The sequence below is a fragment of the Vespa velutina genome, chromosome 3 (assembly GCF_912470025.1).
Source record: "Vespa velutina chromosome 3, iVesVel2.1, whole genome shotgun sequence".
Classification (NCBI taxonomy): Eukaryota; Metazoa; Arthropoda; class Insecta; order Hymenoptera; family Vespidae; genus Vespa; species Vespa velutina.
Genome location: NC_062190.1, coordinates 234,103 through 250,007, shown reverse-complemented (window position 1 = coordinate 250,007; position 15,905 = coordinate 234,103). Strand labels below are relative to the sequence as shown.

The following is a 15,905-nucleotide window of genomic DNA, read 5'->3' as shown; positions in this document are numbered from 1 at the left end:
ATTAAATAATAAAGTACAATTGGACGATTATAATTCATTCACTAATTGCATTATTGTTTGAGTAAATAAAAAACTTATAAAATCAATGAACGATCGAACGTCATTTATCTTGCTCCATTTACTATTGTTACTACAGCAAAACTGACCGCGTCTCTATCGTCTTTTAGATAAGAATGTTGTAAATAAAATTTATGAAGGGAAGAAAAATACAACAATAAAAAATAGAATAGAAATGAATTTATGTATTTGTCAAAACGTAAGCGTTATATACGTGTAATATAACCGCAAGTGTAACGAGCCAAAAACAGATCGGCTGTCATAAGAATATTTGACTTTTCACACGTCATTGGCATGAGTATGTCGAGTGGAATCCTTACGAGTTAAATGTAATTCCATTTTATCAATATTGTTGTAAAATGCTTTATAGATGAGTATTGATACGCACGAAGGTATCAATGCTCATCTGTAACATTTATGTACATTTATTATGACGTAATATTTATTTAAATTTTGCATTTATGAAATATATACTATTATCTCATTATATTATGAATATGGTGTATTATTATATAAGAATTTTCAATAAATTCAATCTGTATAATTCAATTTGCTTGAAACAAGAGTATTTGAGGACTTACAATTACATTTATTGGTATAACTTATTTAGGAATGATTTTTAATATCAGTGCATAATATACAGAAACCAACAATGTGAAATTTTATAGTGTTATTGACCATTGAAAAAAAGATTTTCAACTGTTTAATATATAAGTTGAAAGTTTATTAAATTCAACATTGAAAGGAAAGAAATAAAAATTCTTCATCGTTTGTATGAATAAAAGAAAGAAAAACAATAAAAGGAAATGAACGATTTAGCTTGGAAGAGAGGGTCTATTTTGATATAGGAAATCGAAAAAAGAGTGAATTAATCTTAAAATTCAACAGCAGAGGATGAGTTGCTCGGTGAAAGCTTCGAAAAATAAAAGAAGCGGACCAACGATGGAATTGGCGAGTTGTAATATGAAAAATAATAAAAAATGGTTTGCATTGTTGTACTGCGATACAGCTAAACATTTTTAAAATGGAAAATATACATGTAAAATATGAATTTAAAAACGTTGGTAAACGTAGTGTTTTAGTTTATATAAGACATCAACAATAAAATATTTCACGATTCGAGGAATAAGAGGAATATAAACACTTTCTTGGATATTTATCTTTTATAAAGGTACCTCATTGTTCCACAATGAGAAACATTTTTAGTATTTAAACAGTGTTGATATGTTAAGTAGCCGCAAAGTAAGAGCAAAAACAAACTTCTGTAAGCATAATAAGTGAAGTATTTGATAATCCTTTTTTGAACTAAAAGACAGAGTATTTATATTTGAATACTGTTCAGTGAATGAACTTTTAAGCGATGATTTTTAATTATGAGGATAACAAAATCTATCGTATCAAGAGATTGGAGGAAAAAGATTTGGATTAAGTGCAGAAATCAGATAATATATGCTTCATGTGAACGATTGAAATGTACGAATAGAGTAGAGTTCTGCACTCATTCTCAATGAGTATTGATCAAGTTTAGGAGAAAGTATTGTTCTTGTTGAAAAACGACGGAACTATATTACATGTTTTCTAGACGTATGTCTATCCATGTATATTTTTGCTAATCGGAAGTTACCTTAAATGTTCAGTAAATGATTTAACTGTTTTAACGGTGATTAAAATAATCAAAAAAATCATGATAACCTGTTCTCGTTTTTGTATTAGTTCTAATTCTTTTGTTAACGGTGCACATTTTTCCATTTTTTCTTCATATTCTGATATTATATTTATATAAGTATTTATATATATATAAATATATATATATATATATATATATATATATATATATAAAAGAATGATCATATTTATGATGTACATACGTATGTAATCTTTTGTATTTCATCTTGTAACATTAAGTCTATTGTGTATGATATCTATAGTTTTATCTGTACATAAATTTATGACCCAATATCGTCTGTACCCATTATTTTCAAGTACTAGTAGTAATTTTAACAACGTATTATATTTAATATGCCTTTAATGAAACATTATACACTAACTTATATATGTGTAGTCAGGTATGACGGGTCCAGCGCTTACACTCCTCCTCGGGCGATTGAAACGTTTCTCCTGTTTACTACTCTTTGTCATTGGCTTCGCGTGGTCGGTCACAGTACTACTGCTTCCAGTTTCAGAATTTCTATTTTTCGATCCACGGCCATCGTTTTGCTGTTTTTTCGAGCTTCGACCATCGGACTTGCTGTGCCTCCATATAGGTACTTTTCTTCTGGACACATCCACGGTTATACCGCAACCGCAAACTGCTGCATTTTCATTAGACATTCTGCAAGGAATTAGAAAAAAGTAAAGTATTAAAATCATGTTAAAAGTAAAGTATTAAAATCGAAAGTTCAAAGTTGTAAAGGAACGAAAAAGAAATCGATCATTTTAATTACTTCATGACTTTTGTTCATCGACTATGATAGAGTTAAATTTTAGTATGTATTCAAAGAAAAAAAAAAAAAAAAAAAAAAAAAAAAAAAAAAAAAAAAAAACAAAATGATAAGTCTAATTCCTTATTGGCGTGAGGAGACTATATCGTTAATTATTCACGCTTAATATGAAAAGTAAAACTTCATAGAAATATATATCTTTAACATTTTGATAAATTATAAAATAACGTATAACAGATAAATCTGTAATATTGAGCTCATTGATATCTCAATATCAATTGAATGTGAGATCGAAAACGCATCCGCAACGCTGTTTTTCGCATACAATATTCATTTGACGTCTTTTTGGGTCATTAGTAACAAATGACCATCCATAAGATGTTAAATAAACTGTAATGTAAAAATAAAACGTAATCACACAATAGAACATAAGTCCTTGGCGGTATCCAAACATTTTGACGTAAAACTAAAAATAGAAAACTGTTCAAAAACAAACGCTGCTTAAAACTACGCAGTTACACATACGATTACGCACACAGTCAGATATATACACTAATAAATATCCTAATCTCAAAGTAAAGTTATATCCTACAAAATGAAGAAGACATTCCGTGATGAATTGTTTAGTCAATCGCGAAGCAATAATTCGTAGCGGTAAGAAGCCATTGTTAAGCAAATAATTATTATGATTTTAAAGAATCTATTGCTCCCTTCTCCCCATTTATTATTCCCTTTTGAAAACTAAATTATTAAGTTTGCATGATTGATGCTATTGATGATTAATCCTATAAAAGTTCTTTTTAAATATTTTCCATTGTGTGGATCTGAGTTTCTGACAAAGCATACTTAGTGTATAGCTGGATACTGATTGTTCCTTATGCTTCTCGAGTTATCAAATATTATATACGTACATATAAGTGAGATAAGCAATTTGGATCTTCTTTTACAGCATGCAATCAAATATACATCCAGAGAGGTTTACGAATTTATAATGTTTTACAATAATAATATATAATAATCGTATAAACATATGATCTAATATGGCACTTTGTTGAATTGATTTCAATAAATGCTATCGTATTATGAAAAGGAAAATATATGATTCCATTCGGAAACAGTTAATTTGAATTTGAAATTTTCTTTATCGACTTGCAAAAAAATTGGCATCATATGTGATGTTTCCATTTATACAAAATAAATTAATAAAAGAATTTATTTTCGACGAATTCAGTCCCTCAGGAGATATTTCGATTTTTCGAGATAAACGAGACATCTTGTATAAATAATAAAAATATATATATCCATTCTTAGCTTTTATTTAGATTAATCAGTGTGTTTATTTTTATCATTCTAACTAGTAATTTTACAATATTCCAAGAGGAATTAATTAGAAATTCGAGATCTGATAATCGATCAAAGAATTAATTAAAATAATTGGGCGGACTGTTCTTCTATTATTTCGTTTGATAGACATCAGATATTATTATGTAAAAAATGTCGATAAGCCGAATTCATTCAAATCTTTTCAACATTAACGTTCTTTTCACGAATAGCTCTTATTACCTAAGACAGATCTTATTTACAGATCTTATTTGATCTTTGGTCCCTTTCACAAAGGCAAAGCTAACGTTAAGTACATTTATCATTGATCCGTCATACGATATAATTTTCTACTCTCTCTCTAAGTAAATCTTCTTACATTTTTTCTTTTCTTTATTTCTCCTTTTATCTCGTATTTCCTTTAAAAGATACTATATGTACAAGATGGTCCTTTTAAATAAAGCCATCTAAATATCTCTTTGGGTTATTGCGATGCAAACAAATATCTTTTACGTTATATGCATGGTGTCAAAGAAGTAGATATATGTATGCATACCCGAATACATTTTAAAGAAATCTATCCCATCTATTATTCCTCTATATATCGCTTTTTCTACTTCTCTTACTCCATTCTCGAATTCTCAGCTCGTTTCGTATTTGTACTCGTTGAATGGGCATCAGACTTTTTAAAACGTAAGGATTCTGCCGATAGTTTGGAAACGCGATTAAATATTTAACAGGACTCGGGATAGCATTGAAAGCACTCGAGCTCGAAAAATCGATAGCATCGTGATGATTGCGACACTTACTTCAGTCACGTAGGTAGGACGATAAGATACTTTCGATGTAATTGCGCTTCCTCATTGGAGAAAGCACATTCAATGTTTTCACACAAAGAAACGTGACAACTCGAAACGAGGATCGTTTTAAGTACCTACGGGCTTCTCAACTCTCCTTTAGGGGTTTCAAGTACGTACGCGATGAGAGAAGTCTTCTTTATCCGATGTATTTTATTATATCGAAGGATAAGAAAACCATACACATATCGTCATAGGTGAAACAGTGTTTTCCTCTTGATAATAATTGTCGCATATCAATTAAACACATAGAAAAATCGAATAAAGTATCTTAATATATCATATTGCAGATAACGACAAGAAATATGTTAAAATCGTGAAAATTAATCTTGTTGAATCATTATACCGAAGAGCTATTCTTTAAGGTAACATCCATTTTCATTCCCTTCTCTTGTTTTTTTTTTTCTTTTTTTTTTTTTTTTTTATCATGATAGACTAGTAATGAGCTTTTTGGAAGATCAATCATTATATGGTTTATTGTCTATCGTCGGGCATAAACATAGATTTTTATTGAAATCTTTGATCCTCTTCTTCTTCACGTAGAACCGAAGTAAAAAGATTCTTTAGTGTAACGAGCTGCGAGAGAAAGAGTAGCAAGAAGCCGAGTACGAAATCACTGCACACGAAAATTGAATTACGTACGCCGCTATAAAATGAAACTCTCGGGAACCTTCCTTAATTTCGACGGCAAACTGTTTCAAGCACCATTATTCATTTTGCTGTTTGCCACGGTCCATCTGCTCTCCTTTTCTTACCCTTATTCTCTTTCATGTGCAAGCTCGCGTGACTTCCGCCGCTTCTGATGCTCGAACGAAACTTACTGACTTTCACCGACAACGCTTCAATTTCTCAGACTTCTCTTCTCTTCCTCTTGAAAAACTTTAGATAAATAATTCGGTAAATATTGCTATCGATTTGAAATTAGCAATGCAGTTTAATCTGTTATCACGTGATTTGATATTTCCGAAAAGATTATGTAATAATGGAAAAAATTACTTCTAACGATCACCTTTATATTTTATATCATCATTGCGAACGTTACGCTGTTTGATCATTATAGTGTGAAAATTAGATGCGTAATGCATTAATGTACATTTTCGGCATAGAATTTGCCTATTTGTTTTATACGATGACTCTTCAAAGATAAAATTAAATTCATGTAAAACGTATTTTGTATTAACCAGACGAAATTGATTTATATATAATTTGAAAATGATTTATATATAAATATACAAACAATTCTGTTTACTCAAAATGTCACGTATTTTCGTGACGTGGAATACAATAATAGAGGTAAAAACTAAAGAAGGAAATGTTCATTTTAAAACGTTCGAGTTATTTACGGAATATCGAGATTTATTTTATAAAACTATTTTGCTTAAATGTGTAGATAATGTAGATCAGAATCAAAAGTATTCTAAGGATTTTCAATGTCTCGATTGGACGATATCGATTGGCCAGAATAATGACCAATAATAGGCAAATCTTGACATCTTTTGTAAGCTTCTATTATTTTCCTTTTCGTTTATTTCCTCAACAAAAACTGCAACGTCGAAATACAAATGAAACCATTTGTCAACGATGATTATTATTACGAGTAAGATACAAAGGATTGTAATGTCAAAATAGAAGAGAAAAACATAAAATAGAAATAAGAAGACGGAGAGAGAGGGAGAGAGAATGAGAGCAAATGATGCGCATGTCGATTCTGTAGATGATGTGTGTCGATCCAAAACACACGGCAACTCTTTTGCTGCGAGGAACATGATCCCCGCCATCAATCAATCCGTTTCTCCATTACTTAAGTTCATCAGCCACCACTCCATACACCTTGTTAGAAACAAAAGAAACAAAAGCTATGCATCTCACGAGGCATAGTATGGCGGTATCAAATAGTGGATATCATCTCTTTCCATCTTACTAGTACAAATAAATAGAAAAAGTAGCCACATGTGGCACCAATTGTCCACCTTTGCTGTAAGTTATAATGAATCGGTGTTTTTTATTTTTTAAACATTAAAAACGGAAAGTTGTACTAACTGAAAGTAAATACTGTGGTACTCTTCGTAAAGGGAAATGTTTTTATGATTACTGTATTAAAAGACTCTAACAGCAGCATTATTACTCATAAACATCAATTTTTAATAAAGGATAATAAGATTTTTTAATAGAAAAATATTTACATTGTGTCGAATAAGTATGATGAACTTTCGACATATTTTCTAAAATTGTGCGCAAACTGAGTCAAGATGCATTTCACAATATAACGTTAACAATGTATTAATTTCTATTAAAGAAAATTTAATTCCATAATCTTATTCTTTCACATAAATTAATCTCTTTTTATTATCAGAAAAGAAGCTTTAAGAATTTAATATATAAAGTATATAAAACTTTCATTGTAATTGATTTATGTTTTACAACCAACGGACTCGTTCATATTACATGATGTAATCAATTCGTTAAACAAGGTAATTTGTAATTTCCAACGTCGAAGAACATGCCTAAGTTAACTTTATATTAGATTAACTTTAGTTAACTTTATATGAGTACCTACTATATTTATATTTTCATGCTTGTTTTTGAAATTCCTATAGACTATAAAGCTATATGCACACTGTCGATCACACATTAGATCGACGAACTGTCGAACAAGCAAATGATCAAATTCGGTGATCGAACGGATCGCCTATTGATCACTTTTTCTTCTTTCCATCTGACATTTTACATATATAATACTCGATTTAGTTTATTAATATAAATATAGTACTACGGGTTATATAGCATTATTGAGTATATTTAACTTTGGAATATCGTTGGATACTCACTAAAACGGTGATTAGATAAAAAGAAACACGATTATTGTCCAAAATTAGCCATTGCCTAGTCACGCACGTGGTCTTCGATAATGTGTCGAGTCGGGCTATAAATAAACAGTAAAATGACTCCTAGACAAAGCGAGCCATGAGTTTACCTGGGACCTAGATTTACGATATCATTTTGACTTTCAAGAGTTCAATACGGTCACTAGAACGAAAGACAACACATTACGTAAACATTTCGAAGGAACTATCCTAACGAGCTCACGATCAATAAAATCAGTTTATCATGCATTTGTTTATTTCAATACCTCTCTTTCTCTTTCCCTTTTCTAATTTCAATATCATTTTCGATGAGATAGTTCGACAGAAATCATCAAACATTCATTTTGAACTAAAAACAATAAAGACAAAACGTGAATATCTCGATCTTTATATCTAAGTGCTTCAAATATATCGTTACAAAAGTTAAATTCACGAAGTGCAGGTTTTGTCGCACGTTTCTCTCACGAGCTCCACAGAATCTTTCAAAGAAATTGTGTTCTCCCATTAATTTGCTGCATTTTCAGGAGAATAATCAGATTCCGAGGCTTGTGCTGCCGTTCTCTTTCATCGTGACCAGTGGGTCTACAATTCTGGCGCCTAGAAAGAGACGAGGGTATCCTACGTGCAAATTGACTATCATTGCTGGCCCGGTGAGAAAAGTGCAACGTAACGTGTTCTCGTAGTTGCACACGTTCATACAAGAATAAATCTAACTTTTTAGACACCAAAATTGTTCGATTAATATTGGACAATGCCGATCTATTCTCGATATGTCCTAGAATTTTTACTGGAATTTTGCAATTCAGTATTTCATTCATTCATTCATTCATTATTACTCTAAATTATTCATTTGCATAAAGTGATGGCGTGTTCTATTAAAGTTAAATATTTTCCGATAGTTTATGAATAAAGGTGTGCGGTCAGAATTTAGAACTATTAACATTATATTTCTATTAAAGTTGTTGGATTGTAGTGTTAACAACTACTTACGTTGCGCTCTTCGTATCGGATCAGCAATAATAGTTCATTTGCACGAAGGATTTGCCTTCAGTTTCTTCCTAGCCGTCAGAGTTGTAGACCCACCAGACACGATGGAAAAGGATGCCGATACAAGGTTCAGAAACTGTTGAATGTTCTCAGCAGAATATTGCTCGCTGCGTTCCCGCAAATTAATGGAAAAACGCAACGATCCCTCGTGAGGCAGATGCGTAATAAAAGACATTTCGTGAATTGAACTACTATAAGTATTTAGATATATATGCTGAGTTACTCGTATTTCGTTAGTTGTGCTGACCATCTCTGAATGAGGAATAGCTGATGATGTTGATAAAACTCGACTGTTTTATTGTTCTGAGTTTGAAAGATTTGGATCGACTTAAACTATGCTCTGTATGCTTACGAGTCAGGCATGACCGATGATATTAATAAGACTCGATTTGAGTCAAATCGTTATGGTTGTTGCTTGGAGATAATAATGTAAATTTTAATAATGATAATTATGTTTCCGTGTGTTTTCCCAGATGGGTGTTTAGTGTCATATAACACTTTTGCATAATTTTTATTTATGAAGTGAATTTTCCGAAATCATTATAATGTCGATATCGTGTCAGTAAATATATACTTTGAATTCTTATAATCTCCGTTGTAGTCTATTAAATTAAATTATCATCTTAATTAACAAATTCTAATATAAAAAGTAGCAAATAGTTCCTCTTGTAATTGTTTACAAGCTGGACGACAACCTTTATAACTTGCAACAATTTGCATTTTCTATTTTTCCTCCCTGTGTACACATAGTTGTTGGGTAATCTCTTGCATATTTAAAACAGGCCGGTGGTCTATTACAGAGTGGATGAAGATTATATGTCAGGACCAACACACCAAGATCCTACACCTTTGAATGGCGATGGGTCAAGGTCAAATTTTTTTTTGCTTGCGTCGTATTTTACTTGTCACGAGGATAAAAAAATTTCAAAGGAACCATGGACTGGAACTCAACCGTTCTTCTGAAAAATGATGTTAAAGTTTCAATAAGAGCGATAACCTGTTAATCTTTTCACCGATGGACTTGAGATCGATACTATGTACATTAAAATGACGTAGTATTAGTTCTTTATCGTCAAATTGTTGCTCTAGCTAGTGACAATGACGTCGATCAGGAATTTCTTTTGGACATAATATTCTTCCATTAATTCTCACTGATATTGCTTAAATTCGTCAGGGTATTGTCTCTATATAAATGATTGAACTCTTCATTTTTTTTTTTTTTTACTTATCTCTATTAATAGAATAGATCGACCCTATCTTCTGATCCTATTTTTCAAATAATCTGAAGATAATATGTGATATTTAATTAAAATTCATTATGTAAACTTGGAATTTTGACAACAATAATCTCGTATTATAATAAATCTCGTATTTTTCTAATCCAATCGGAGTTTTATGCGGAACGTTTCACTCATACTCATTCTTCTCTTACTCTCTTCTTCTTAATTCATATAAAGAATAGACATAAATATATTTTTCAATTAATCCTCTACGCGCAATTCAGATTGGAGTAAGTTATTTTGATAGACGGATTCGAGACATTATTTCGTCGAAAGAACGAAATGATATTCCGAGCAGAGTATTAAATCTTATTAGTGACTAATGGATTGCAGTAGACGTCCCATGAGCGACATTTATTACCAGAAGCATCCATCGGATTTGATTTGGAGTGCAATTGATTGATCTTTCCTTTCAAAGGAATTTCCATCTTGATGGCAATATCTTCCGCATAAAATAACAAGAAGAATGATTTATCTATACGTTAGAATAGAATATTATTCGTATGGGAATATTATTAGCTACAATAGTATAATACTTTGCTATTGAAAATAGATCAAATTATTTTCTCTACTTTTTCTTCAGAAAGTTTTATCAAAGAATTAACAAATATTGTCTACTTTAAAATTGAATTATTTGAAGATGATTTTTATTGCCAGGATGTAATCCAGTTAATAAAGAGTGATAAAAGATAATAAAAGTATTCGTTTAGATTTTACAAATTAATCTTTTTTGAACATTTCTGGTATCTTAATCTATTTCTACGCATAATAAATTCCTACATTTAAGGATTTATTTTTATTTTTAGTTAAAAAATTGTTGTACTCGTTCACCGTCGGTTCATTCAACCGATGGTTAAGTGCAAGTTGTAATTCGTCATCTGAAACGTTTTCCACTTGAGAACTCTTTATAAGTTTAGGAAAAAGATGAAAGTCGCTTGGGACACTAAGATGGATGATAGGAAACTTCCAACCTACGACCAACTGGATATTGAATAGTATGAATTCATTTCTAAAACCCATAGCATTCACGTAAATACGTTCTCCACATTTCACCTGGAATTATCAAAGCTATATGATATGGTATTTAACCTTTTATGGTATAATAAAATAGATATTGTTAGATATTACCTACGCGGTGTGGCTATATTATTAAATTTTATGAAATCTGTAAAGTGACAACTCGCTAGATAAAAAACATAATATCAAATAATAGATATATTTAAAGTGAAATTTTGCTAGGATTAAATATAGTTAGAAATTTTTGTATATCCGTTTAATCAGACTGTAATTCGCGTTGATATCGCTTTGAGCAACTTAAGGATCGTTAGGTTAACTACGAATTCGACAATTCAGTCGCCGACGAACATATGTCATCAATAAGTCGCTGGATTGAAGGGAATATATGTGAGCTCATACGCACCACGAAAATACGAGCTAAGCACGAGCATTATCGCTAATCGTGACGATAAATAAAAGGGCTTTGGATAAAATGCACGAGTTTATACGACGAACAATTGTCTTGCAGATCAGACATAATAACATACATATAATACAATACAGAAAAATCTCCTCGACTACCTATTCTATTCAACGATCCATGCAACACTGATAACTTTCCAATTGCCAAGTTTAATCGCCGAATTTACTAGTCTAGTTATTTGGTTTTCCGTCCACTAAATAGCCGGCGACTGGTCAATAGCCCGTACCTATCTAAAGCTTATACAGAATTGATTATTTGTACCAGGAGCCATAATATAATAGTTTGTAAAATCGATTAGGCATTAAAGTAAACATGTATGAGTTATTGGTCCAAGTGGATTGTCAAATATGCAAATAGACAAAGATTTGAAACCATGATCAAGACCGTACGAAAAAAATCTTTTATCAAAGTATTTTGTATAATAAATGGAACAAGAAATTTATTTTCTTCGTACTATTTCTCGACCATGCTTTCAAGCCCTTATCTCTTCTTAGATATTCTTGTAAAACAACTGAAATATATTTACTTTAACGATTTAACGAGATATAAAGTATCATTAATTATATTAACTTATCGTAATCATTGGAAAATAATAAAATCATGATACTACGTAATACCATGGTAAGATTTTAATACTACGTTAAAATTTAAAGCTATTGTAAAGTTAATCTTCTAGTAAGCGTATAAAATTGTTATTGCTAAAAGTTTTACGATTCTCTTTTCGAGGTTTTCTTTCACTTTGATTATGGCTACACATTATATTGATAATATTTGTTACAGCTTACCCACACAGTACGATTTTACAAATACATTCACACGATCGAATCCATTTAGCTTTCCAACGTTTTGTTTGCAGAAGCATAGTCGTAATCCGATCTCTATATGAACACTTTTCAAATTTAATTGACACATACATCAAAGCACTTGATTCTTTTAAATGGAACTTTATATAATATACGCCATGAGAATTTATAAGATAATACGACATCCATATACAACAAATCGTTACTACCACGACGTCTCTTCTACTCTAACTAAAGCTTGCCGAACAGAGCAACTTTTCTTTTCCTAGGTTGCCAATTCACTGCCAACACTGTAAATAAACTTACTGTTGGAAATACCTAAGGTATTCTCTATTCACCTTTGGGTTATCGATGAGGTGACTTTTGTTGTTTTCGTGTAGGACAAATCAGGCCTCCTAAGATCTTTATGTATTCGACCAAAGTCATTATCTCTTGCTTCGTCGTCCCGTCAACAACGAGAGAGGCATTCGCCATTTGTTACACAAGACTTTCGGCCGACCGTCGTGCTTATGGACATTTGAAAAACACTCGCTGGTTTTGTGCATTCAATTCTATCGCTGTGTCATCAAATGGGCGTTAGAAGAAAGAAATGGTAAAAAAATATATATTCATATATATATATATATAATACTTTTATATTAATTATGATTGTCGAATAAATGTATTTATATCGTACATTTACAATACAATCAACTTTTCTTGATATTTATCAATCAGCTTAAAGATATAATTTATTTGTGCTCGTCGATCATGACTTTAGTTATGTTAAACAAACTATTTCTCATTGTACAAAGTAAATTATATTTTGTTGAATTTAGTGGCATATTTTTTCAATACGAGGGCTTTGATAATTAATTTGACATTAACGAGCTAATTCCAGTCGATTTATTAAGGAAATAATGGGTATAACTGTTCAAATAGCTTCATGAATATCGCAATTCTATTGTAGTAAGGTTTGTTAATTATAAATTGTAAGATAAAAGAGTTTTTTCATTATTCGAGAATATTTTCTATAACCTTCAATAATAATGAATAATATTTTCGATAATGGTTAGATGGAATTATCTCAAATTTATATCACGAAATATTTCACTTTTCGCCTCAATGGTTTATTCGTATGTATTTTTGATAAAAGGATAAAGTGCAAAAGTGCTAATGAAAAATGGGAAGCGTATTCGTCGAAACGCAGTCAGCAATGAACGACTATATTGATATATCGACGATCGAAATGAACATCAATCTAAACATTTAAAAGATAAAACAATTATGTCATTTATTCTTCTGTATAATGTTTATTTCTACAATACACACAAACACACACACACATATATATATATATATATATATATATATACTATATTTATATAAATCTGAATGATGATAGAAAACAAAGCAACGTCTGAATTTAAAGAATCGAAATACTAAAAAGTTTGTAACGAAAGATTATTAATTCATTCGTATTATGAAAATAAATTATGATAAAATATCTCCACAATTGTCTACCTGTTAATAAAAAACCTGTGTCTAATTTTATTATGATGAATTATGCATGGAAAAGAACTCGTCATAAGATTAATCCGATTTAATGATGGTATTATAATAATAGTTCATTAAGTATGTGCACCGTGAAGGTTCTCGTGCGTTTGCGAAAAAAATTATTCACCATATTTGTAGCTACTCGTTATGAATAAAGAATATTGATATAGTAGGAAATTGATGTACGCATGGATATTTATAATTATACATCAGTGCAGAGGCAAACATCAATTGGTTTTAATTACAATCTGTTGAAAATTAACACTAACAAAAGGCTATCTTTTTTTCAGCCTACCTATTACCACAATTTTACATAGTAGATTGTTCGTATTATTTCATTTACTCTATGCGATATTAAAAACTATATTTTACCTTGATATATATATATATATATATATATATATACATATGTATGTATATATGAATATGACATACGGTGAATAAAATATATTCCTACTATTTATGCATCTAAATTAATTCAAATTGGCTCGAAACTTTAATTCATAAGTAAATATGGTCATAGTTCTTAGAATAACAGTATGCGATAGATAAACGAAAACAAAAGGAGGAAACTAATTGAAATTAGACTCATTTTTCTCATCGTGTCAACGAGTATTTACAAAGAAATCATAAGACGATAAGTATTATTCGCTGCTTCTAATAACATCCATGCTCGCCTACTCTTTGAATGTATTAGATACAATTTCACCTACACTATATTTTGATAGACAAAGGTTTAAATTATTAGTCGTTCCACTTGTCAGGGGTTGCGTTTATTAAACCTTTATAAGACAGTTTCACTTTTATTCGTTATTAAGAACTTCTCTTGATCTCGGTCTATTCGAGATTTCACGCCATTTTGATTCTATCCTCAAGATACTTCTTGTCGTTGATAACGTCGAAATTTCGAAAGGTTTAATCGTCATTTGGAAACTTTGTTTGAAATGAAGATTTTTTTTATATCGTCGTTACGAGAATACTTCAGATGTCATTAACACTTTCCCCTTTGTAACTCACGGGCGTATCGAGACGCAAATTTTTAATTAAGAAATTAATTATGTTCCTGTTTATTATATTTCTTAGCCGATGAATATCCTATCAATTATATTTCTTAAGGATGACGCAATAATAACTGATAATTAATTACAAGAACAAAGGACATGATAGACAGAGAAATAGAGATAGAGATAGAGATAGAGATAGAGATGGAAATGGTGAGCGAGGGACAGAGAAAAGGGAAGGAGGCTTGACAAGTGACCTAGTTAAGATAGAGTGGTAGAGGGTGGTTCGTGACCTGGTGTTACTGGTTCCTCGCCCAGTATGACCCGGATTCACCTGTTCTGTGCCTCCTCTACATTCCTCCCCTAACTTTCGTTTAACCGCTCTACGATCTTCTATCATGTTACTTTACGCTTATATGTTTTCCACATTTCCAAATAGATTTCGTAAGTTAATAAGCTCTCGTTTTTAATGAAATATCTAATGCATAACGTACGATACACCGTTTTTCTTGTAGCTTTATTCACTTTATGCTTATTTTCTATCTATTTATGATCTGTATGAAGTTCCGAAAATAATGTAAAAAATACTGAAAGATATTTTATAAAAATTAATTAATTAATTATATTAAATGAATTAATTAAGAAAATTGAACAAGACCTTTTGCCAAACAATTTCATTTAATAGCATTCTTAATTAGTACCGTTACAAGTTATTATGAATGGTATTAATATTTTTGTTCGTTCGATTAATGAAAAATTAAAAAATAATTATTACTAGTTTTTAAGAGAATCTAATAATAATTATTAGAATCAACGTGATGATAGTTATTAAAGATTTGTAAAAATTTGAAGTTTCATCAAGGAAAATAACAAAGGAGATGTGATTCGAAGGTGAAACCGGATTGATTTTGGCCTCTTTTGTAAGGCGATCAAGGATTTCTCGATGTTCGAGTCAAATCCAGTGCTCTTAGAAAACGCGTAGTACTCACGATGCTCGAGTATTCGTGAATAGTACATGAAGTAGTTCAATGTCACGTTTGATAATGACTTTCAGAACACTAGTGGTTCATAAATTAGGAGCTTTTCAGCTATTTCTATAATGCTGCTATAGTTAAAATTCCGGAAGCTTGTAACCGTATAAATAGTATAATGGTAACATAGAATGGATTAAAATTACTGACTAATTCATTTCTAATAAGAACTGTATACACCTTTAGAG

At 30.7% G+C, this 15,905-nt stretch overlaps 1 protein-coding gene across 9 annotated transcripts in view; it reads right to left on the bottom strand.

Moving 5' to 3' along the window:
• The window catches only part of LOC124947781, a 214,979-nt gene that overhangs the window by 17,365 nt on the left and 181,709 nt on the right, over window positions 1-15,905 (bottom strand). For 5 of the 9 annotated variants that reach the window (XM_047490409.1, XM_047490410.1, XM_047490406.1 and 2 more), the window contains one exon: window positions 2,106-2,389. In XM_047490409.1, the coding sequence (XP_047346365.1) occupies window positions 2,106-2,388 (283 nt within the window). In that variant the 5' untranslated portion in view covers window position 2,389. Of the gene's footprint in view, window positions 1-2,105; window positions 2,390-8,529; window positions 8,797-12,131; window positions 12,362-15,905 lie in introns of those variants that run through there. The other 4 variants (XR_007100490.1, XM_047490402.1, XM_047490403.1 and 1 more) reach the window with 2 other exon arrangements.